Genomic DNA, 24,129 nt, shown 5'->3' with positions numbered 1-24,129 from the left:
GTACACTATCTGCCTTAGGCCACTATCTGCCTAAGGCCTCTTTCACACGGGCGTGTGTGCCCCGTGGTCGTGCTGCGGCCCGCAAAATGCGGGCCACAATGCACGAGCGCAGTCCGTGGGGCAGCCGCAGCGAATCGCAGACCCATTCACTTGAATAGGTCCGCGGAACGGAAGTACGGGACGAAACCCCACGAAGCACTGCGTAGTGCTTTCGTAGGGTTCTGTTCCGTGCTCCCGTTCCGCACCATTCCACATCTCCGGATTTGCGGACCCATTGAAGTGAATGGGTCAGCATCCATGAGGCGGAATGCCCACGGAACGGCACCAGTGTATTGCGGATCCGCAAATGTGGTCCGCAATACGGCAACACACGCACACGCCCGTGTGAAAGAGGCCTTATGAACACGACTGTTGTTTTGGTCCACATCCAATCCGCATCAGATGTGGAATCATTCATTTTAGTGGGGCCGCAAAAGATAAAGACAGCACACCGTGTCCATTGCGTGGCCCCACAAAAAAATAAAAATAGAACATGTCCTATTGTTGTCCATTTTGCAGACAAGAATAGGACTTTTCTCTAGACAAGGGGAAATAAACAGGAGGCATGCTCACAGCCAGGATCCGTGTTTTGCAGATGAAAACATTTACGACCATGTGCACAAGGGCTTAAAAGCAGAGAAATGCATACTTAAATATTTTGACTTTTTCAAAGTTTTCTGTAAAGTTTGGATTTTTTTATAAATAAAGGTAAAACATATCGGCCCAAATTTACCACTAACATGAAGTACAGTGTTTCACAAGAACACATTCTCAAAATCGGTGGATAAGTAAAAGCATTCTAAAGTTGTTACCACATAAAGAGACACATGTCATATTTGCAAAATGATGCTCGGTCCATAAGTTGAAAACTGGCTGTGTCCTGAAAGGGTTAATATGCAATTTTTAATAAAAGTATAGGAGTATAGGATTGATGAAAATATCCCAAGAACCTTGAATTATATCTCTGGGTGATTATTACATTATCTGCTCTTATGGTATGTCAGTTATGTAATATAGCGGGCGGAGTACTTACTTGGCGGACTTTCTTCATTTCTCATAGGTAAAGCTTGTCTCTCAAAGGCCATTACACATGGAGGTAGTACAGTCCAGCAGTTCATTGAGTAAATGTGGTGCAATGCAGTGCCTATGGGCTCATGTGAAGGTTTTGCTTTATTGTAACCTCGCAGTCTACATTACTATGATCTCTATACTACATCCTGCAAGGATCTTTAACCCCTTTATGTCTCCATTATGCCTATTTACTGCAGCAATGTAAACTTAAAGAAAATGTGTCACCAAAAATTCTACCTGCCAGTTAATTCCAGATAATACAAATCTTTTTTCTAATCTGTTTTTATTTTGTGATTGCAGATTTTTTTATTTTATTTCCTGAACATTATTATGGGGCGGCCATCTTGCCTGAGCTATTCTTAACAGCATTTACAAAGCATAGAAAAATAGCTTTATGGCAGCCACTTGGGCCATAGATACAATTGACAGGAGGAGACCTCATTGACTTCTATGGAGAATCTTCCAGACTCGCTCTGTGACCTGTGCAGAGGTCATTGTACAAGGAAAGAATAGATACGATTTGACAATTACCTATTGTAAATGGAAGATTCTGTCTTATCTATACACAGAGGTGATATCATTACAGGTATTATTAGAATGACTGATAAGCAGGTAACTGCAGTAAAGTGATCTGTAGAGACCAAGAAGTGGCACCAATTATTAGACATAGTGGCCAGTGCAAGAACCGGACGATTTTTGGTTTTATTTAAATATAAAAAGTAATGTAGAAAATTAAAAATAGCATCATCAAATATTATTTCAAATTATATTAAAGATAAAAAAAAGTAATTTTCATCACAAAATAATTTTCTGATGACACATTCCTTTTAAGTGATCCTGTTTAATGCAAGATCATGTTGCAGAGAAACATCCCCTTGAAGTTACAGGGAGCTGAAGAGTGCCCCCCCCCCCCGCCCAAAAAAAGAAAAAGAAAGAATAGAAAATATATGGCCATAATTTAAAAGAAAAGACCCATAAACCACCTTCTCACGTTCAGTGTTTGAATAGTATTTTGAATCAGTATATTACTAAAACCAGGAGTGGAGGCTACAGAGAAAAGGTATAATGGAAAGATTGGTGTTTCTTCTGTGTTTTGGACCCACTTCTTGTTTTAGCTTACAAAAATACTATTGAAAAATACTGACTGTGTGAAAGTGGCCTTTGAATGTGTACGTTCAGGCATTGAAAGACCTTGGTTTTGAATGTGTTAACCTGCAGAAGAACATCTCAGCCTATAATTTATCCTCAGTATTCGAGATTAGAATACAAAGAGCATCAGTTTTTTTTAGATCCTTCCCTTTCCTGCAAAAAGAACAAGAACAGAATGATTCTGAGATTTTAAAGATTTTCCAGTAGAAAGACAAACATTGTAAACCCGTGCCCCCGGCCAGGGGCTAATAAATCTTTAAATAGTTTATAGATTTCACCGGCTGGACTGTTCAGACCTGGACATTTTTCAGCGATGCAATGCTCCTTTTCTGCCTCACTGATAGACATAGTCATATAGTCTGCATTAGCCATACACATTTTTTGTGGCTTTTATTGCACTTTATTATCAAATTGGTGAGGCCAGAGATATACCTTTAAAAGTCTATGGTTGAATATAAAAAAAATGGCATGGGAAGCATGTTTATGTGTTTTGCTGTTTTTGTAGGGTTTTGTGGTCAGTGGAACATGCCTAGGCATGGTGTATTTTTTTTTTTACCTTTTTTCCATAGGATTTTCTATAGGATTTAAAAAATACACATGTATGGCAGTGGCATACCTACCATTGTTTCAGACCACATGACTGCTATGGGGAAGGAGAACCCAACGTGGAACTGCTTCTCCTGTTTCCAACATAGATTCAGTCCTTTTCCAGGCAGTCACTGCTCAGTGCAAAGAAAGCATTTACAGTTCCCACTGATATCAATGGTAACTGTAGACATTGCTATGCACAGAACTCCACCTAATGGCAGACAATTTTATAATATACTGTGTGGAGTGAAGGAGATTCATCAATGTATTTATTCCAGTTGTGTGGTGTAAATACAATGAGAAATATGATGTTTAGAATAACCACCATAGTTATGAAGCACATGTTCCACTACAGTTTTTCTAGAATGGAATTTGGATAATAAAGTGGGTATGGCAGAGGGTGATTTCTTATTACAATTTTTTTAATTAAACATTTCTTCAAATTAAATGGGTTAACCAGGTTCAGAGCTGAACCCGGACATATCCCCATTTTCACCCAGGCAGCCCCCCTGCATGAGCATTAGAGCATTTCATATTCTGATGCTCTCCTTTGCCCTGCACTAAATCATGCAGGGCAAAGGCTTTTTTTGGAGATCTGGTGACGTACCGGTCTCTCCATAGGGACTGCTAGGTGGAGGCTTCCACTTAGCAGTGAGTTCGGTGATGTCACAACACTAATGGGTGGGCCTTAGCACTGCCCTAGCTGTTTTACATGCAAAATGTAAAATGGCTAGGGCAGCACTAAAGCCCGCCCATCAGAGCCCGTGACGTCACCGGCAACACTGCTAGGCGGAAGCCTCTGCCTAGGAGAGTAAACAATATAAACAAAAAAGCCCTTGCGCTGCATGATACAGCGCAGGGCAAGGAAGAGCCAGAGGGGCCGGAGGGGTGAAAATGGGGATATGTCCGGGTTCAGCTCTGAACCCGGACAACCCCTTTAATTTAGCTGATGCCCTAGTATAAATGATAAATTACAGTCTTATTACCATACATCAGAAAATCCTCATTAACACATTTTGCAACAAGAAATAAAAAAAATTTCCTCTACATATACTGAAATCAGTGACACTTTTCACATGCCCCACCACTGTGCTGTACAATTGTCTAATACTGTGGGGAGTCTCAGTTTTAGTACATATCTTGTCTGCTATGCTGACTTTTGTTACCGGAGTCATACAGTTCCTCGCAAAAATATCCTCCTTTGTTGTGTTGCAGTCTGTAATTATAGTGTTTTCTTTGGGGTGGAGGGGTTGTACCATTTGATTTCCAGAACCTACAATTTTGTAGGTGCAGAATGTATGTCTGGTAGGATAGGTTGTCACTCCTTTTGGTCCCAGGTGTGTAAACTTCTAGACCGGGTCATGTGCAACTCTGCAGCCATTCACTGGCCTCAGCAGTGATGTGTCCCCATGCAATGCTCCTCTGCTCGATTGTCTGCAACACCATCTTTTATCTTGTACATAAAATTATTATTCGCTGGCAGGAGATCATCCTGTGTAAACTGGCATCTGCCAGCAAACAATGAATAGTATGGGGACAAACAATCTCAGTAGCGATCACTTATCCCCATACAGAGGAGATGATTTCAGCATGCCCATCATTACCTATTCATCAGCCTGTGTATAGAGCCTACATTAGTATAGCACATAAGATTTAATTCATTTTAAGATGTGCCTCAGCATTCTACAAGATGCCACCACATATAGACGCCTCCCATTGGACTCAACCTCCATTTTTAGGGCACAATTGTCCAAACTCCTAAATGAAGCGTTAAGGGAAAAGCTTATTAACAAAACCGAACTGGAGTTCTTGTTATCTAAGTTTCCGGTCCGGGCTGTGTTTTATAGCCTACCCAAGCTACACAAGCAGAGTATACCACTCAAAAGCAGACCCATCGTGTCGGGGATTGGGAGCCTCACAGCCAACATTAGTACCTATGTTGATGTGATTTTGAGGCTCTTTGTGGCATGTTTACCATCCTATACCCGTGACACGATGGATGTCCTACAACGCCTTGAGGGTATCCAATGTGAGGCAGATACCTGGCTTGCTAGTTTGGATGTGGAGGCCCTGTACAGCTCTATTCCACATGACAAGGGCTGTCAAGCTGTACGGGCCTTCCTCTAACAGAGAGGTGCACACCTCAACCGCCACAACAATTTTGTGATGGAATTATTACATTTTGTCCTGAATCACAACGTGTTTCTGTTTGACCGTCAGGTTTTCCACCAGCTCAGGAGAGTTGCGATGGGTAGCCCATGTGCCCCGACTTATGCAAATCTCTACCTGGGCTGATAGGAAAAGGAGGTCATGTTCAGTGTTTCCATGGAACAGTACACGTTGTCGATAATAATCTGGATCAGGTATATCGACGACGTATTTCTGCTATGGAAGGGGACCAAGGATTGGTTCACTAAATTTGTAGCTGAACTAAACGGCAATCAGCTAGGCCTATTTTTTACGTCCGATATACAGGAGAGGGCAATTACATTTCTGGACTTGACTGTTACTGTGGCATCAGACAGGAGAATTACGACTAACCTGTTCCGTAAGCAGACAGCCACGAACAGCCTATTGAGGTGGGACAGTGGCCACCCCCTGGCCCTCAGACGTGGCATCCCTAAAGGCCAGTATCTGAGGGCCAGGAGGAACTGCTCAGAATTGAGGGACTTCAAGGTGGCCGCGAATGACCTGCGGTCACGGTTCACACGCAGGGGGTATCCTGAGCAAACACTCAGAAAGGCTTACCATCATTCGATGAATGTTAACCGTGATCAATTATTGACCCCTAAGCAGAGGCCACTGGACCAAAATCTCCAGAGAATCATAGCCACATATGATAAAGCGGAAACACATATACAGGGAGTGCAGAATTATTAGGCAAGTTGTATTTTTGAGGATTAATTTTATTATTGAACAACAACCATGTTCTCAATGAACCCAAAAAACTCATTAATATCAAAGCTGAATATTTTTGGAAGTAGTTTTTAGTTTGTTTTTAGTTTTAGCTATTTTAGGGGGATATCTGTGTGTGCAGGTGACTATTACTGTGCATAATTATTAGGCAACTTAACAAAAAACAAATATATACCCATTTCAATTATTTATTTTTACCAGTGAAACCAATATAACATCTCAACATTCACAAATATACATTTCTGACATTCAAAAACAAAACAAAAACAAATCAGTGACCAATATAGCCACCTTTCTTTGCAAGGACACTCAAAAGCCTGCCATCCATGGATTCTGTCAGTGTTTTGATCTGTTCACCATCAACATTGCGTGCAACAGCAACCACAGCCTCCCAGACACTGTTCAGAGAGGTGTACTGTTTTCCCTCCTTGTAAATCTCACATTTGATGATGGACCACAGGTTCTCAATGGGGTTCAGATCAGGTGAACAAGGAGGCCATGTCATTAGATTTTCTTCTTTTATACCCTTTCTTGCCAGCCACGCTGTGGAGTACTTGGACGCGTGTGATGGAGCATTGTCCTGCATGAAAATCATGTTTTTCTTGAAGGATGCAGACTTCTTCCTGTACCACTGCTTGAAGAAGGGGTCTTCCAGAAACTGGCAGTAGGACTGGGAGTTGAGCTTGACTCCATCCTCAACCCGAAAAGGCCCCACAAGCTCATCTTTGATGATACCAGCCCAAACCAGTACTCCACCTCCACCTTGCTGGCGTCTGAGTCGGACTGGAGCTCTCTGCCCTTTACCAATCCAGCCACGGGCCCATCCATCTGGCCCATCAAGACTCACTCTCATTTCATCAGTCCATAAAACCTTAGAAAAATAAGTCTTGAGATATTTCTTGGCCCAGTCTTGACGTTTCAGCTTGTGTGTCTTGTTCAGTGGTGGTCGTCTTTCAGCCTTTCTTACCTTGGCCATGTCTCTGAGTATTGCACACCTTGTGCTTTTAGGCACTCCAGTGATGTTGCAGCTCTGAAATATGGCCAAACTGGTGGCAAGTGGCATCTTGGCAGCTGCACGCTTGAATTTTCTCAGTTCATGGGCAGTTATTTTGCGCCTTGGTTTTTCCACACGCTTCTTGCGACCCTGTTGACTATTTTGAATGAAACGCTTGATTGTTCGATGATCACGCTTCAGAAGCTTTGCAATTTTAAGAGTGCTGCATCCCTCTGCAAGATATCTCACTATTTTTGATTTTTCTGAGCCTGTCAAGTCCTTCTTTTGACCCATTTTGCCAAAGGAAAGGAAGTTGCCTACTAATTATGCACACCTAATATAGGGTGTTGATGTCATTAGACCACACCCCTTTTCATTACAGAGATGCACATCACCTAATATGCTTAATTGGTAGTAGGCTTTCGAGCCTATACAGCTTGGAGTAAGACAACATGCATAAAGAGGATGATGTGGTCAAAATACTCATTTGCCTAATAATTCTGCACGCAGTGTACGGGAGATTCTTCAGAAACACTGGCCCATCTTGCAATCGGACCCTGACGTTGGTGCACTAGTGTCAGATCGTCCCGCCATTACATTTCGTCGCAGTTCCAATATACGTGACCGTCTGGTCCACAGTATTTATCTACATCCCACATCGGATACCTGGCTCAGGAATACACTTACTGGCACCTTTCCATGTGGCAAATGTGTCATCTGCAACAACATCATGAAGGGGCCATATTTCATGAGCCAAGTAACGAAGGAGAGATTTTCTATCAGATCCTTCATCAGATGTACATCAGTGGGGGTAGTGTACCTCATCACCTGTGAGTGTGGTGTACAGTATGTGGGGAAAACCAGGCGTGAGCTACGGAGACGTTTTGGTGAACATCTATTGGATATTAGAAACAAACGCGATACATCTGTTGCATGTCATGTCTGTGAGCTTCATGAGGGCAATCCAGACGTGCTGCGGGTCCAGGGGATTGAACATGTCACTACATCCATTCGCGGAGGTGACATTGATTCGTCATTGCTCCGCAAGGAGACACAATGGATTTTTAAACTAGACACTGTTCACCCCAAGGGACTAAATGAGGCATTGTCTTTTGCCTGTTTTATTTAGAGCTCCTTTGTACTATCATGGAGCTGCATGTATTCAAGCAGCGCTTCTTATATGCCCTCACAGCGATTGCGTATCCCATGTAAGCCACTAGTTATCATATTACCCTATGCCTAGTGGTGTAATTTGAAGGATATGTTCCAACTTAAATATGTCACCTACTTGGTTTTAATTAGGCATTTACCGATGTTCCCTTCTCTAATCGACCTCCTTGTAATACCCTGACCATCTTCTCTAAGCGCTGTCACTTGACTGCTTTATGACCGCATCAGAATATTCCTCTTCATATGAAAAGAGAGCATAGCGATGCTCCTCCCCGTGCTGGCATGACGCTGCAGAGGGCGACGATATCGCCAGGGAGCGCATCAGAGGATGCGTCACTATCCCTGATTGGATGTTGGAGCCGGCACCCACCGGCATGGGGGCGGGTCTTAGATTACTTATATTCGGCGTGCGGCTGGGCACATATGGCCATCACAGCGCCGAGAGACGCACGCTACAGTGCGGTTTTTCATTGATTGTGACATCTTAAACTAAGTGTAGCTCACTCCTGATGATGCATGCAACTGATAGGGCATGTTGAAACGCGTAGAGCGTAGTACGATGTCAGCTGTGCTCAGCGCATAGGGCATATCACAGCAGTGATACTATGATCACGATTGCCGATGTGTGAGCACAGCTAAGTAACTCACATCACTCAGCTAACAGGGGAGCAGTATCTGGGTGCACCAGAACCCACTGTACTGCACTTATCGAGCTGAGAATCCACTAGCTTGCCAGACACAATAACGAGCAGCTTCAATAGTGGATTGCACTCTATATATTAACCCCAGGCTGGGTATTGTATATGTCACACCTTGTATATACAGGCTAGATATCAATTAGTGTGTCCCAACACTGGATTCTTGCCACATATATATAGTTGATCTAGTCAGGCTATCAGAGTGGTGGATGGTATATTATGAGGCCCCTCTCCACACTACTGATTTCCTGTACGCCTGATTTTATCTATACCCATTATTATCCCTAATAAATTATAATTCTAATTAATACAAATGTTTCTATTATGGGATGTCTTCAAGACCTGATGTTGGAGACGCTTGAGAGTTGGTTTGATGTAGTGGGGACTAGTTCACATTTCCCAAGGGCCCAGGCTTATATGGCTACATTAGCTTCCATATTGGTAAACTCAAAGATCACATACAAAATTATTACTTTTATCATAAATCTGAGTAAGTGCTAAAGAATATACAGAATTTTCTGTAGGGAGAAGAAGAGGATAGCTGGCCCTTAAGAAAAAGATAAAACAGACATACAGTACATAGCTACAAACTGCTGAGGAACAAACCAATACAATTCATCCCCTACTGGCACAAATATAGCTATTTGCATAAGGATCGCAAATAATTGCTGTATAGAGTTTGAGACAAGAATACATCCTGGTTGTGGTTTAACAATGAAGATATTGAGTGCCTTGTGTTAAAACTATAAGAGCATAAACAGCATCAATAAGTGCATCACTTGTTTCTACCTACTCTTGTCTGCACAATGCCAAGGAGATATAGCAATCACGTAACTGTTTGGAAAGAGTGGATCTCAGGGAACCTTATTAAAGTATAGGTAATTACATAGCAGTGAGCACAGGAAAGATGGAGCTGAAATGCTGATTATTGTAAGATAATCATACCAGTTTTGGAATATAAGCAGTGCCAACTGTAAAAGAGGATATGAATCTCAGCTAGGAAACTTAATTAGGCAAGACTGTTTTGGAGAAAGAATAGCCAACTCCAGACGCAATGATCCTTCGGAATATATTTGGATCTTTACTAGAGTTGAGCGAACCTGAACTGTAAAATTCGGGTTCGTACCGAACTTTAGGTTTTTCGGCACCCGGACCCCGAACATTTACATAAAAGTTTGGGTTCGGTGTTCGGCGCTTTCTTGGCGCTTTTTGAAAGGCTGCACAGCAGCCAATCAACAAGCGTCATACTACTTGCCCCAAAAGGCCATCACAGCCATGCCTACTATTGGCATGGCTGTGATTGGCCAACTGCAGCATGTGACCTAGTCTCTATTTAACTGGAGTCACGTAGTGCCGCCCGTCACTCTGCTCGGATTAGTGTAGGGATAGGCTGCAGCTGCTGTGAGGGAGAGATCAGGGAGAAATCTTATGAAGAACTGCTTCTTTACTCAGCAATCTACAGCAAATGTGTTTTGTGAGTGCAGTGCACAATTGTTTTAAGCCTGCCCTGAGCCAACTACTACTGAAAACGAACTTTATTTCCTTCAGTTAGTCAATATCAATACATAATCGGCAGCCATTTTATGCAACGATAGTGCACCAGCACAGGCTATCTGCATGTCTGCAAGTCCAGAAATACTGCTTTGAGACACTGGGGTTAAAAAAAAACCTTTTTTTCCTATAGTGCACATCTAGGATTAGACGTGCATAAGTGAGTGTCACATTTAGGCCAGAAATACATATTTTTGCTTACTGGGGCATATTGGGGTGAAAAAAACCCCATCTGTTTCATATAGTGCACATCTAGGATTAGACGTGCATAAGTAAGTGTCACATTTAGGCCAGAAATACAGCTTTTTGCTTACTGGGGTGAAAAAAACCTCTGATATACTGCACATCTGGGATTAGACGTGCATAAGTGACTGTGAAATTTAGGCCACAAATACGGCTTTCTCATACTGGGGCATACTGGGGTGAAAAAAAAAAAACACATCTGTTTCATATAGTGCACATCTAGGATTATAGGTGCATAAGTGAGTGTCACATTTAGGCCACAAATATGGCTTTTTGCTTACTGGGGTTAAAAAAAAACCTCTGATATACTGCACATCTGGGATTAGACGTGCATAAGTGAGTGTCACATTTAGGCCACAAATACGGCTTTTTGCTTACTGGGGTTAAAAAACACTCTGATATACTGCACATCTGGGATTAGACGTGCATAAATTACTGTGAAATTTAGGCCACAAATACCGCTGTCATATAGAGTATAAAAAAAATAATAATTGAGTGCAATACCCTACATCAGGGTTTTTATTGGCGGTTAATTATTTTTAACAGACTTAAGCACTTTTTACTTTGCTTGGTGAACGCTAACTATGAGGCAAACATCTAATATGTTACGCGGTCATGGTCGTGGTGTTGGTGGAGCCTCTGGTGCAGGGAGAGGACGTGGCCGTTCTGCCACAGCTACACGTCCTACTAAACCTCAGGTCCCAGTAGCTGACTAGCGCCTGAGCAAGTACAGGAGCTAGTCAGTTGGGTGGCCGACAGTGGATCCAGCACGTTCACATTATCTCCCACCCAGTCTTCTGCAGAAAGCGCACAGGTGGCGCCTGAAACCCATGCCCATCAGTCTGTCACATCACCCCCGTGCATATCGGGGAACCTGTCTGAGCCTCAAGTCATGCAGCAGTCTCTTATGCTGTTTGAAGACTCTGCTGGCAGGGTTTCCCAAGGGCATCCACCTAGCCCTTCCCCAGGGGTGGAAGACATAGAATGCACTGACGCACAACCACTTATGTTTCCTGATGAGGACATGGGAATACCACCTCAGCACGTCTCTGATGATGACGAAACACAGGTGCCAACTGCTGCATCTTTCTGCAGTGTGCAGACCTAAAAGGAGGTCAGGGAGGAAGACTGGGTGGAAGACGATGCAGGGGACGATGAGGTCCTAGACCCCACATGGAATGAAGGTCGTGCCACTGACTTTCAGAGTTCGGAGGAAGAGGCAGTGGTGAGACCGAGCCAACAGCGTAGCAAAAGAGAGCAGGGTGCAAAAGCAGACTAGCTGTCGCCAAAACAGTTCGCCTGCTACTGGCCACCGTCACCAGGGACCGAGCACACCAAAGGCAGCTTCAAGGAGATCCCTGGCATGGCACTTCTTCACACAATGTGCTGACAAGACACGAGTGGTTTGCACGCTGTGCCATCAGAGCCTGAAGCGAGGCATTAACGTTCTGAACCTTAGCACAACCTGCATGACCAGGCATCTATATGCGAGACACGGGCTGCAGTGGAGTAAGCACCTCCAAAACCAAGAAAGGGCTCAGGCCCCTCCTGCTCCCTCTTCTGCTGCTGCCTCGGCATCTTCCTCCGCCTCTGGAGGAACGTTGGCACCTGCCGCCCAGCAAACAGAGGATGTGCCACCAACAACACCACCTCCGTCACCAAGCATCTCCACCATGTCACACGGCAGCGTTCAGCTCTCCATCTCACGTTCATTTGAGAGAAAGCGTAAATTCCCACCTAGCCACCCTCGATCCCTGGCCCTGAATGCCAGCATTTCTAAACTACTTGCCTATGAAATGCTGTCATTCAGGCTGGTGGACACAGGCAGCTTCAAACAGCTCATGTCGCTTGCTGTCCCACAGTATGTTGTTCCCAGCCGCCACTACTTTTCCAAGAGAGCCGTGCCTTCCCTGCACAACCAAGTATTCGATAAAATCAAGTGTGCACTGCGCAACGCCATCTGTGGCAAGGTCCACCTAACCACAGATACGTGGACCAGTAAGCACGGCCAGGGACGCTATATCTCACTAACTGCACACAGGGTAAATGTAGTGGCGGCTGGGCCCCGGGCGGAGAGCTGTTTGACGCACGTCCTTCCGCTGCCAAGGATCGCAGGGCATCATTCTTTGCCTCCCGTTGCCTCCTCTTCCTACTCGGCTTCCTCCTCCTCTTCTACCACCTCCTCATCGGGTCAGCGACAGACCTTCACCACCAACTTCAGCACAGCCAGGGGTAAACGTCAGCAGGCCGTTCTGAAACTGATGTGTTTGGGGGACAGGCCCCACACCGCGCAGGATTTGTGGCGGGTATAGAACAACAGACTGACGAGTGGTTGCTGCCAGTGAGCCTCAAGCCCAGCCTGGTGGTGTGCGATAATGGGCAAAATCTCTTTGCAGCTCTGGGACTAGCCTGTTTGACGCACATCCCTTGCCTGGCGCATGTGCTGAATTTGGTGGTGCAGAAATTCATTCACAACTACCCCGACATGTTAGAGCTGCTGCATAAAGTGCGGGCCGTCTGTGCGCGCTTCCGGCGTTCTCATCCTGCCGCCGCTTGGCTGTCTGCTCTTCAGCGTAACTTCGGCCTTCCCGCTCACCGCCTCATATGCGACGTGCCCACCAGGTAAGCTCGGGGTCAAGTTCGGGTCCCGAACCTGAACTTTTTTTTCAAGTTCGGCTGAACCTGCCAAACCCGAATATCCAGGTGTCTGCTCAACTCTAATCTTTACATTGTAACTGACTTAAAGATCTTCTCTTTATAGTAGTTTACATAATACACATACTGTATACAATGCATTCGGAAAGTCTATAGGTCCTTTTCACATTTTATTATGTTGTGGCTTTGTTCTAAAATAAAAATAAAATCAAGTTTTCCCCCATCATTCTGCACTCAATACTCCATTATGAGAAAGTGAAAACAGAATATTAGAAATCTTTGCTAATATACTGAAAAAGAATCGTGCATTGACAAAATTTGAAGCAATTACAGCCTCCAGTCTTCATTGTTTTCTCACCATGTGGTATTGAGCACAGATTGATTGGGGGAAACTAGATTTTTTTCCTTATTTTAGCACAAGGCCGCAACATAAAATGTGAAACAAGTGAAAGGATCTGAAGACTTTCTGAATGCATTGTATATCATGGAACCTCAGCAGCAAAGGGCTTGCCACAAGGGGACCTCCATTTTCTGGTCACTTGATATACACTGCTCAAAAATAAAGGGAACACAAAAATAACACATCCTAGATCTGAATTTATTAAATATTCTTCTGAAATACTTTGTTCTTTACATAGTTGAATGTGCTGACAACAAAATCACACAAAAAAAAAATATGGAAATCAAATTTTTTAACCCATGGAGGTCTGGATTTGGAGTCACCCTCAAAATTAAAGTGGAAAAACACACTACAGGCTGATCCAACTTTGATGTAATGTCCTTAAAACAAGTCAAAATGAGGCTCAGTAGTGTGTGTGGCCTCCACGTGCCTGTATGACCTCCCTACAACGGCTGTGCATGCTCCTGATGAGGTGGCGGACGGTCTCCTGAGGGATCTCCTCCCAGACCTGGACTAAAGCATCTGCCAACTCCTGGACAGTCTGTGGTGCAACGTGACGTTGGTGGATAGAGCGAGACGTGATGTCCCAGATGTGCTCAATTGGATTCAGGTCTGGGGAACGGGCGGGCCAGTCCATAGCATCAATGCCTTCGTCTTGCAGGAACTGCTGACACACTCCAGCCACATGAGGTCTAGCATTGTCTTGCATTAGGAGGAACCCAGGGCCGACCGCACCAGCATATGGTCTCACAAGGGGTCTGAGGATCTAATCTCGGTACCTAATGGCAGTCAGGCTACCTCTGGCGAGCACATGGAGGGCTGTGCGGCCCTCCAAAGAAATTCCACCCCACACCATTACTGACCCAATGCCAAACCGGTCATGCAGGAGGATGTTGCAGGCAGCAGAACGTTCTCCAAGGCGTCTCCAGACTCTGTCACGTCTGTCACGTGCTCAGTGTAAACCTGCTTTCATCTGTGAAGAGCACAGGGCGCCAGTGGCGAATTTGCCAATCTTGGTGTTTTCTGGCAAATGCCAAACGTCCTGCACGGTGTTGGGCTGTAAGCACAACCCCCACCTGTGGACGTCGGGCCCTCATATCACCCTCATGGAGTCTGTTTCTGACCGTTTGAGCAGACACATGCACATTTGTGGCCTGCTGGAGGTCATTTTGCAGGGCTCTGGCAGTGCTCCTCCTGTTCCTCCTTGCACAAAGGCGGAGGTAGCGGTCCTGCTGCTGGGTTGTTGCCCTCCTACGGCCTCCTCCACGTCTCCTGATGTACTGGCCTGTCTCCTGGTAGCGCCTCCATGCTCTGGACACTATGCTGACAGACACAGCAAACCTTCTTGCCACAGCTCGCATTGATGTGCCATCCTGGATAAGCTGCACTACCTGAGCCACTTGTGTGGGTTGTAGACTCCGTCTCATGCTACCACTAGAGTGAAAGCACCGGCAGCATTCAAAAGTGACCAAAACATCAGCCAGGAAGCATAGGAACTGAGAAGTGGTCTGTTGTCACCACCTGCAGAACCACTCCTTTATTGGGGGTGTCTAGCTAATTGCCTATAATTTCCACCTGTTGTCTATCCCATTTGCACAACAGCATGTGAAATAGATTGTCACTCAATGTTGCTTCCTAAGTGGACAGTTTGATTTCACAGAAGTGTGATTGACTTGGAGTTACATTGTGTTGTTTAAGTGTTCCCTTTATTTTTTTGAGCAGTGTATATTTTGAATGGACTTGGGTTAATGGATAATGTGCAGGGTAATTAAACCCTGTATGGGACAGGTGCCATTCTGTTCTTATTTGTGACCGTGATAGAATGTCTTTTGGCTGTCTCTGCCATAAAACTATTAGGCTGGTTTCACACAGGCGTTGCGGGAAAAGGTGCGGGTGCGTTGCGGGAACATGTACGATTTTTCCGCGCGAGTGCAAAACATTGTAATGCGTTTTGCACTCGCGTGAGAAAAATTGCGCATGTTTGGTACCCAAACCCGAACTTCTTCACAGAAGTTCGGGCTTGGGATCGGTGTTCTGTAGATTGCTATTATTTTCACTTATAACCATGTTATAAGGGAAAATAATAGCATTCTGAATACAGAATGCATAGTAAAATGGCGCTGGAAGGGGGGAAAAAAATAAAAAAATATTTTACTCACCTTAATCCACTTGCTCGCGCAGCTCGGCATCTCTTCTGTCTTCATCTTAGCTGTGTGCAGGAAAAGGACCTGTGGTGACATCACTCCGGTTATCACATGGTCCGTCACATGATCTTTTACCATGGTGATGGATCATGTGATGACCGGAGTGACGTCACCACAGGTCCTTTTCCTGCACACAGCTAAGATGAAGACAGAAGAGATGCCGGGCTGCGCGAGCAAGTGGATTAAGGTGAGTTAAATAATAATTTTTATTTTTTTTAACCTTTTTTAATGCTATTATTTTTCCCTTATAACCATGTTATAAGGGAAAATATTAATGATCGAGTCCCCATCCCGATCCTCTCCTAGCAACCGTGCGTGAAAATCGTACCGCATCCGCCCTTGCTTGCGGATGCTTGCGATTTTCACGCAGCCCCATTCACTTCTATGGGGCCTGCGTTGCGTGAAAAACGCTGAATATAGGCCATGCTGCGATTTTCACGCAACGCACAAGTGATGTGTGAAAATCACCGCTCGTGTGCACAGCCCCATATAAATGATTGTGTCAGGATTCAGTGCGGGTGCAATGCGTTCAACTCACGCATCGCATCCGCTCGGAATACTCGCCCGTGTGAAAGGGGCCTTACAGACACTAGCCATTTACTACGGATACTATAGGATGCTATAGGGAGAGAGTTGAAAACTTAATTGGGTAGATTTTTTGAAATTTAGTAAGGAAAGCTTATCATACAGAATGAGTGAGGGACTGGTCACTGTCTCAGTTGTTTTGTAGCGGGCAAATTCATATTTTTCTGCATGAGCAACCAGACAGCTTTTTTTTTTGTAAAAAGGTTTCTACAGTTCATAGGCTTATTGCCAACACCCCAATACCATTAGACGTGCATAAGTGAGTGTCACATTTAGGCCAGAAATACAGCTTTTTGCTTACTGGGGTTAAAAAACCCTCTGATATACGGCACATCTGGGATTAGATGTGCATAAGTGACTGTGAAATTTAGGCCACAAATACGGCTTTCTCATACTGGGGCATTCTGAGGTGAAAAAAAAACATCTGCTTCATATAGTGCACACCTAGGATTATAGGTGCATAAGTGAGTGTCACATTTAGGCCACAAATACGGCTTTTTGCTTACTGGGGTTATAAAAACCCTCTGATATACTGCGCATCTGGGATTAGACGTGCATAATACCACGCGGAAAAAAATAAACCAAAAAAGCCACGTGCATTCCGCATTTTTTAAAAATGGCAAATCGCACAGTTTTTATATATTTTTTTCTGTTCAGGCATTCACCGCATAGATTCTATTTTAATAGTTTGGACTTTTCGGAAGTGGCGATATGTGATATGTTTATTTATTTATTTATTGTTTATATATTTTATATGTAATTTATACTTAATATTTTTGTGGGTTTTTTTTAACTTTTTTTTTACTTTTTATTTAATAACTATTTCCCCCTTAGGGGCTAGAACCTGGGATTTTTTCATCCCTTGTCCTATTTACCCTGATAGAGCTCCATTTAGAGTGAATAGGACTTCACACTCTCCCTGCTGCTCTGTGCTCTATTCACACAGCAGCAGGGAGCTGACTATGGCAGCCAGGGCTTCAGTAGCGTCCTGGCTGCCATGGTAACTGATCGGAGCCCCAGGATTACACTGCTGGGGCTCCGATCAGAAGCTGCCATTGCCACCAATGAAGAGGAGGGGACCCTGTGGCCACTGCCACCAATGATTTTAATACTGGGGGGGTTGAGGGGGGAGGGGGCACTGAGCCACCAATGATTTTAATACTGGGCGGGTTGAGGGGGGAGGGGGCACTGAGCCACCAATGATTTTAATACTGGGGGTTGAGGGGGGCAGGCACACTGCGCCACCAATGATTTTAATACTGGGGGGGAGGGGACACACTGCGCCACCAATGATAATTAACCTTTAATACAGGAGGCGGGTACTAGCAGCCAATCAGTGGCAGTTAACCCCTCAGGTGCCGCACCTAGGGGTTAACTGCCGCTGATTGCAGCTCCCTGTGAAAGGCAGGGTGCCGGCAATGTGATTCGGCCTCCGGCACCTGCCTCCTGTTTTAAAAGTTAAAGACTACCTTTCGTGGGTTTGGACTTAATTAAGTTACCAGGCTACTGGAGACTGTAACTGGGGCACAGCGGGCTTTATGTAGCCTGGTAACTTAACTAAGTCCAAACCCATAAAAAAGGTCATCCTATCATTTGTGGCGCAGTGTGCCCACCCCTCCTCTGCCCCTCTCTCCCCATTGGTGGCAGCGGCAGCAGCGGCACAGGGGGGGTGAGAGACAATGGTTCCTTCTCCCCGTGCTGCTGAGGGAACAGGAGCGCTCACAGCAGAGTGCTCATGTTCAGAGATACTAGACTGCACAGCAGCGCAGGCCAGTATCGAAAATATTGAAATCCCGCAAAAGTATCGATTGGGTATCGAAATTTCGATACCCGCAACAACCCTAGGTCTGACTAGTGATTTGTAAAGAGGTAGGACTATGTTTTCATCACGGGCATCTATGCCCCTTTAGATGCAACTTATTATCTTATTTGCCTTGGTAGCAGCTGCCTGACACTGGTTTCTACAGTTTACTTTGCTGTCCGCTAAAATTCCTAAGACCTTTTCCATGTCAGTGTTACACAGTGTTTTACCATTTAGTTATGTACTGGTGACATGTATTTTTTTTTCATTGCACTTGTAAATTGTCAATACCTGCATGTAGTGTGTTTGTAGAAGAGATGGGACATTTAATTGCACTTCTATCTTTAAATTACAGAAAAATCACTTGCAATTTTGCTAGTATCATTTAATATTCTGTGTACCAAAACTGTGACTTTTCATTTATATGCCTCATAATAAAATGGTAAATAGAAGAATGGAAAACAAAAGACCCTTGCCTCATCATCTTAAAGTCAGAATGTGGGTAGTAGTGTAAACAGCAGTAGCTGCCCCAGCCATCCAGTCACTAGTAGTAGTAGTAGTAGTAGGCCACATTCTCCCTGGTTTCCAAACAGCGCCACATTAATATTGAGGACAAAAAGAATGAGATTGTGGACTGGATGGCTCACTCCACCTCTCAGTCACAGCAGGATGAGGCTGACACTGTGCCTTGGAGCCAGAGGTCTCAGCCTTACTCCTGCGCCTCCTCCTTGCAATACCAGAGAATCCTTTCCGTTGCATCATCTCTGTCTTTTCCGCCTCCTTCCTTTCATTGAAGGGCATGAATATTTTGTTTCCTTTTTTTATCATTTACATGTAATCAACATGTCTGTCGATCCTGTGATTTCCATAATTCCAAGACTTTTTTTACCTTTATTGCGCCTATTTTCTATTCTCCATGCTGCTCTTTCTCATTTCCTGTGATTTTATGTCCATCGATGTGTTAAAACAGCAACGGGGACAGGGATGGAAGAGTGTTTATATAGCTAGCTGGGTGGGAGGAGCTATAAAGTAGCTGGGCGGGGCTTGAGCTTTGGCAGAGAAATATCCTTTGGGTTTGGTTGAGTACAGGAACAGGAAGTGCTACATACACGATGTTAAAATTGAAGAAAAGAAAAGCACTGAGAAGAACCCTTTTTAATTGCTCACTTTCATATAGAATAAAAGTACTTTTTCTTCAGAATGAAGTAATGGATCGCTAAGTGAAAGGTATCATTATATCCAGCTAAATAGTGCATTTCCTGCTGACAGAATTTTTTTAATTGATGTTTCATACAGGTGGCACCTGCTCACACTGACGGAGTGGCGATCGTGCTGCCCCCGTCATTCAATGCTGATCACAGCACCTGTGAGTGAAGGCAGAGGGATGCCTTTCCCTCTGCCTTCCGATAGGAGCCCCTTCAGTGAAATTAGGGAGCTCCGATCAGTTGCCATGGCAGCTTCGTCGCTGCTGAAGCGATATAGGCCTGTCATGGCAATCTCCATACTGAGCTATGCACGAGCCATAGCTCAGAATGGAGACTGTAAAAATCCTATTCACCATAATAGATCTCTATTAGGGTAAATAGAAGCAGGTATCAAAAAAATTCCATGTACTAGCCCCCTATTGGGGCTAATAGTAAAAAAAAAAAAAAAAAACACCAATATATGAAAAGTTTTAATCACCCCCAGTTTTACATATAAAAAATATATAAACATATTATGTATCGCCGTGTTCGAAAATGTTAAAATATAAAAAATCATTCCTGTACAGTGAACGCCATAATGTAAAGAGAAAAAAAAAGAAAAACTTGCGAATCGCCATTTTTTTGTCGTCTTGTCCCCCCAAAAAATTGAATAACAGTGATCAAAAAGTTGTACATACCACAACAATGAAAAATAAAAAAATACTTTTAGTTACAAAAAAAAAACAAGCCCTCATACAGCTCTGTAGACTGAAATATAAAATAAGTTATGGCTGTCCAAATATGACAATGCAAAGAAAATGTAAATTTTTTTCAAAGGTTTTTATTTTTTTTAATGTAGTAAAACAAAAAAAATACCTATACAAGTTTGGTATTGCCAAATTTGCATTAAGCCGCAGAATAAGAACATCAGGTCATTGTTAGAGCTCAGTGAACGCCTTGATATCAAAACCCCAAAAACCTTGGTGGAATTCAGTATTTTTTTTTATTTTGCCACACGAAGAATTTTTTACCGTTTTGTAATACAAGACATGGTAAATTAAATGGTGGCATTAAAAAAATGCATCGTGTCCCCCAAAAAATAAGACCTCATATAGCTATGTGAACGGAAAAATAAAAAAGTTATGGTTATTGCAATGTGGGGAGGAAAAATCCAAAATGCAAAAAGGAAAATAGGCCTCGACATTAAGGGGTTAAAGTTCAATATCATGGTTTGCAGTGATGAATTTTATTGTGTCAAAGAGACTATTCATAACCTTTCATTAGCAATCTTATGGAAGGTTATGATTAAATGTACAGTATGTCTGTTAGTCATGAGGCTCTTGTTGTATAGCTATAAAGCAGGGTACACGATCTGCTTCCTTGCATTTCTTGTATGTTTACAGAGTATGCATGTACATAGGTAGCACATTTACTTATAGTACTATAGATATTTGTAGAGCTTGTCTTTATGTATTGCTTTCTTTAAAGGGGTTATCAATTTCCTATAATGACCCCCAAAATGCTCAGGCCCCTCCTCTAAAGCATACTTACCTGCTCCTCAGCACCCGCATCCCTTGGATCACTGCACGGTCATCGCTGCATCTCCCCGTCGCGCGGATTAAAACATTCAGCGACGGCGAGCGCACCCAATAGCAGGCCGCAGCCGTGACCAAGCTCCCTAGTATCTTGGGAGGCTGGTCACCGTCATGGCCTGCTATTGGCTGCTCCCCCCATCACCTGATGTTTTGATTCGTGGGAGATGCATCAGCAGCCATGCAGGGATCCGGAGAGATGTGGTTGCCAGGGAGCAGGTAGGTATGCTCTAGAGGAGGGGCCCGGGCTTTGTGGGGGTAATTACAGGGATCGGATAAGGGTACTTTCACACTTGCGTTGCTGGATTCCGGCAATCTGTATGCAAACGGAATCCAGATGGAGATCCGTCTCACAAATGCATTGCAATACCGGATCTGTCTCTCCGGTGTCATCTGGAAAAACGGATCCGGTATTTATTATTTTATTTTTTTAAGAATAAGAAAAAAACAGGCACTCACCATCTCTATCCTAAATTTAAAATATATAGTACATTTATTATAAAACACACCTAATCAAAAAGCACATAAAATAAATTTGCCCAGTATAATATCGTATTGCTTTCTCTCTGGATTTAATATGACCACTAGTTGAGAAATGGGTATTTTTAATCTCTAACTGTAAAATCCATAAATCATATACATAAAAAATGCAAAAAACGAAACAAAAACAAACGCTATTGCGTTTCTAATGTGATTCCCATAAGATTCCTAAATGTGTATTAATTCCAAATGTGCAAATTTGCAATTTCCTAAACCGTAAACAGTGAACACATATATTATAATCAAAAATGCCTAATAACACCTTTCAAAAATTAGCACATAGTATTTCCAATCCTGAAAATATAAAAAATGTAAAATTCTGAAAATAAAGTGTTCCAAAGGTGATGATGAAAAAATCTATACAGGTGAAACTCGAAAAATTTGAATATCGTGCAAAAGTCCATTTATTTCAGTAATGCTAATTAAAAGGAATTGCATTAATGCGCTTAAAATTTGAATTTTGTTAAAAAGGTTCAGTAATCTAGGCTGAAGGTGTCACACTCTTGTCAGCTAATAAATCCATACCCCCCTGAGCAAAGGGTACCTCAAAATTGGGACTTTGGGGTTTCATAAGCTGTAAGCCATAATTATCCAAATTATAACAAATAAAGGCTTGAAATATCTCGCTTTGCATGTAATGAGTCTATCTCATATGTTAGTTTCACCTTTTAAAGGGCTTCTGTCACCCCCCAAAACACATTTTTCATTTTTGGGCTTGTTAAAATCCTTACTGAACGACTATTTCCTATATAGGGCTCTTACCTTGGTCTGTGGCTTCGTTTCATTAAAAATCGATCTTTTAAAATATGCAAATGACTTCACTACCAGCAAGTAGGGTGTCTTTCAGTGACGTCATCGGCGCAGGCGCACTGAGGGAGTGCTGAGGAGGCGAGCGTCCTTCTCTCAGAGCGCCTGCGCCGAATGAAGACAGGCGCGGGATTTGAAATGCTGACAGGGCCAGCCGGAGGAGGAGAGCGCTCGCTGGCCCTGTCAATCAACTGGAGGAGGGGGCGGTTTTTTTAAAAGGAGGATGCGGCGGCTACCAGCAAGTAGACGCCCTACTTGCTGGTAGTGAAGTCATTTTCATATTTTAAAAGATCGATTTTTAATGAAACGAAGCCACAGACCAAGGTAAGAGCCCTATATAGGGAATAGTCGTCTAATAAGGATTTTAACAAGCCCAAAAATGAAAAATGTGTTTTGGGGGGTGACAGAAGCCCTTTAAGTTGCATTACTGAAATAAATGAACTTTGCACGATATTCTAATTTTTCGAGTTTCACCTGTAAATAAGTTTGTCTCTTGTGCTGTATCAAATTGAGATCGATACATAAAGCTTTGTGTTTGCTGAATACATAAACACTGAGTACATGGAAATATTCAAGGTAATTATAACCACATCAATGTATCCTCTTATGTTTGATCCATCTGGAGCGAGTCAATAAAATTTTATATTGGCTGAATATAAAATGTCCTCTTATGTTTGATACAACTGTGGCAGATCATCATGGTCTTATATTTGCTGAATAATTTTTATATTTTCAGAATTGAAAATACTATGTGCTAATTTTTAAAAGATGTTATTAGGCATTTTTTTAATTATAATGTATGTGTTCCCTGTTTACGGTTTAGGAAATTGCAAATTTGCACATTTGGAATGAATGCACATTTAGGAATCTTATGGGAATCACATATTTTTTTTTGCATTTTTTATGTATGATATATGGATTTATGGTCCACGGTTAGAGATTACAAATACCCATTTCTCAACTAGTGGTCATAATAAATCCAGAGAGAAAGCAATACGATATTGTACTGGGAAAAAAAAAAATTATGTGCTTTTTGATTAGGTGTTTTATAATAAATGTACTATATATTTTAAATTTAGGATAGAGATGGTGAGTGCCTGTTTTTTTCTTTTTCTTTTATAAATATTTCTGTACACATTGTGACAGGGTAAGTCACCAAAAAACACAGCACCTCTACCGTAGTTTAAAAAGAGAGGGTGAGCCACTTTTGTTATTTATTTATTTTTAAATTTTTAAAGGTCTGCGCATGCGCAGAAAAGACTGGATGTGTCAATGCGGCAATTTTATTGCCGGATCCGGCACTAATACATTCCAATGGAAAAAAAATGCTGAATCCGGCATTCCGGCAAGTGTTCAGGATTTTTGGCTGGAGACAAAAATGCAGCATGCTGCGTTTTTTTCTCCGTCCAAATACCGTAAAAGGACTGAACTGAAGACATCCTGATGCATCCTGAACATAATGCTTTCTATTCAGGGATGCATTAGGATAAAACTGATCCGTTTTTTCCCCGGTATTGAGCCCCTAGGACGGGACTCAATACCGGAAAACTTTGACGCAAGTGTGAAAGTACCCTAAGCCCTTTAAACTATATAAATGTTTGTTTTTCCAAAAGATTTGCTTTAGGCATTTTGTTATATTTTATAACATTAGTCTTATTATGTTTCCCTCATTTCAGGTACTCTGAAGAGTCCACTAAGTCGAACAGCCCTGACGTTGGTCGGGGTGAGTGCCTGCGTGTTGGCTGTAGTGTGTGGGTCGCAAATACCCTGCCCACTCACCGTGAAGGTCACACTACATGTGCCAGAACACTTCATCGCGGATGGTGAGAGAGTGGAGGGCACTAAAGAGTGAGGTTTTACACATTGGAACAAATTAATAGCAAAAGGAAGCTTCAAAAGAAACAAGGTGTCAAAATGGAGAGCAGCAGTAAGAATGTTTAAG

At 43.1% G+C, this 24,129-nt stretch overlaps 1 protein-coding gene across 1 annotated transcript in view; it reads left to right on the top strand.

Moving 5' to 3' along the window:
* Window positions 1–24,129, top strand: part of ASTN2 (astrotactin 2) — a 945,680-nt gene that overhangs the window by 246,116 nt on the left and 675,435 nt on the right. The window contains exon 5 of the mRNA XM_040442406.1: window positions 23,864–24,010. Coding sequence (XP_040298340.1) covers window positions 23,864–24,010 — 147 coding nt within the window. The remainder of the gene's footprint in view (window positions 1–23,863; window positions 24,011–24,129) is intronic.

This window comes from Bufo bufo, chromosome 8 (genome assembly GCF_905171765.1).
Source record: "Bufo bufo chromosome 8, aBufBuf1.1, whole genome shotgun sequence".
NCBI lineage: Eukaryota > Metazoa > Chordata > Amphibia > Anura > Bufonidae > Bufo > Bufo bufo.
Note: the sequence above shows the minus strand (reverse complement) of the source record. Positions and strands in the feature narration are given on the sequence as shown.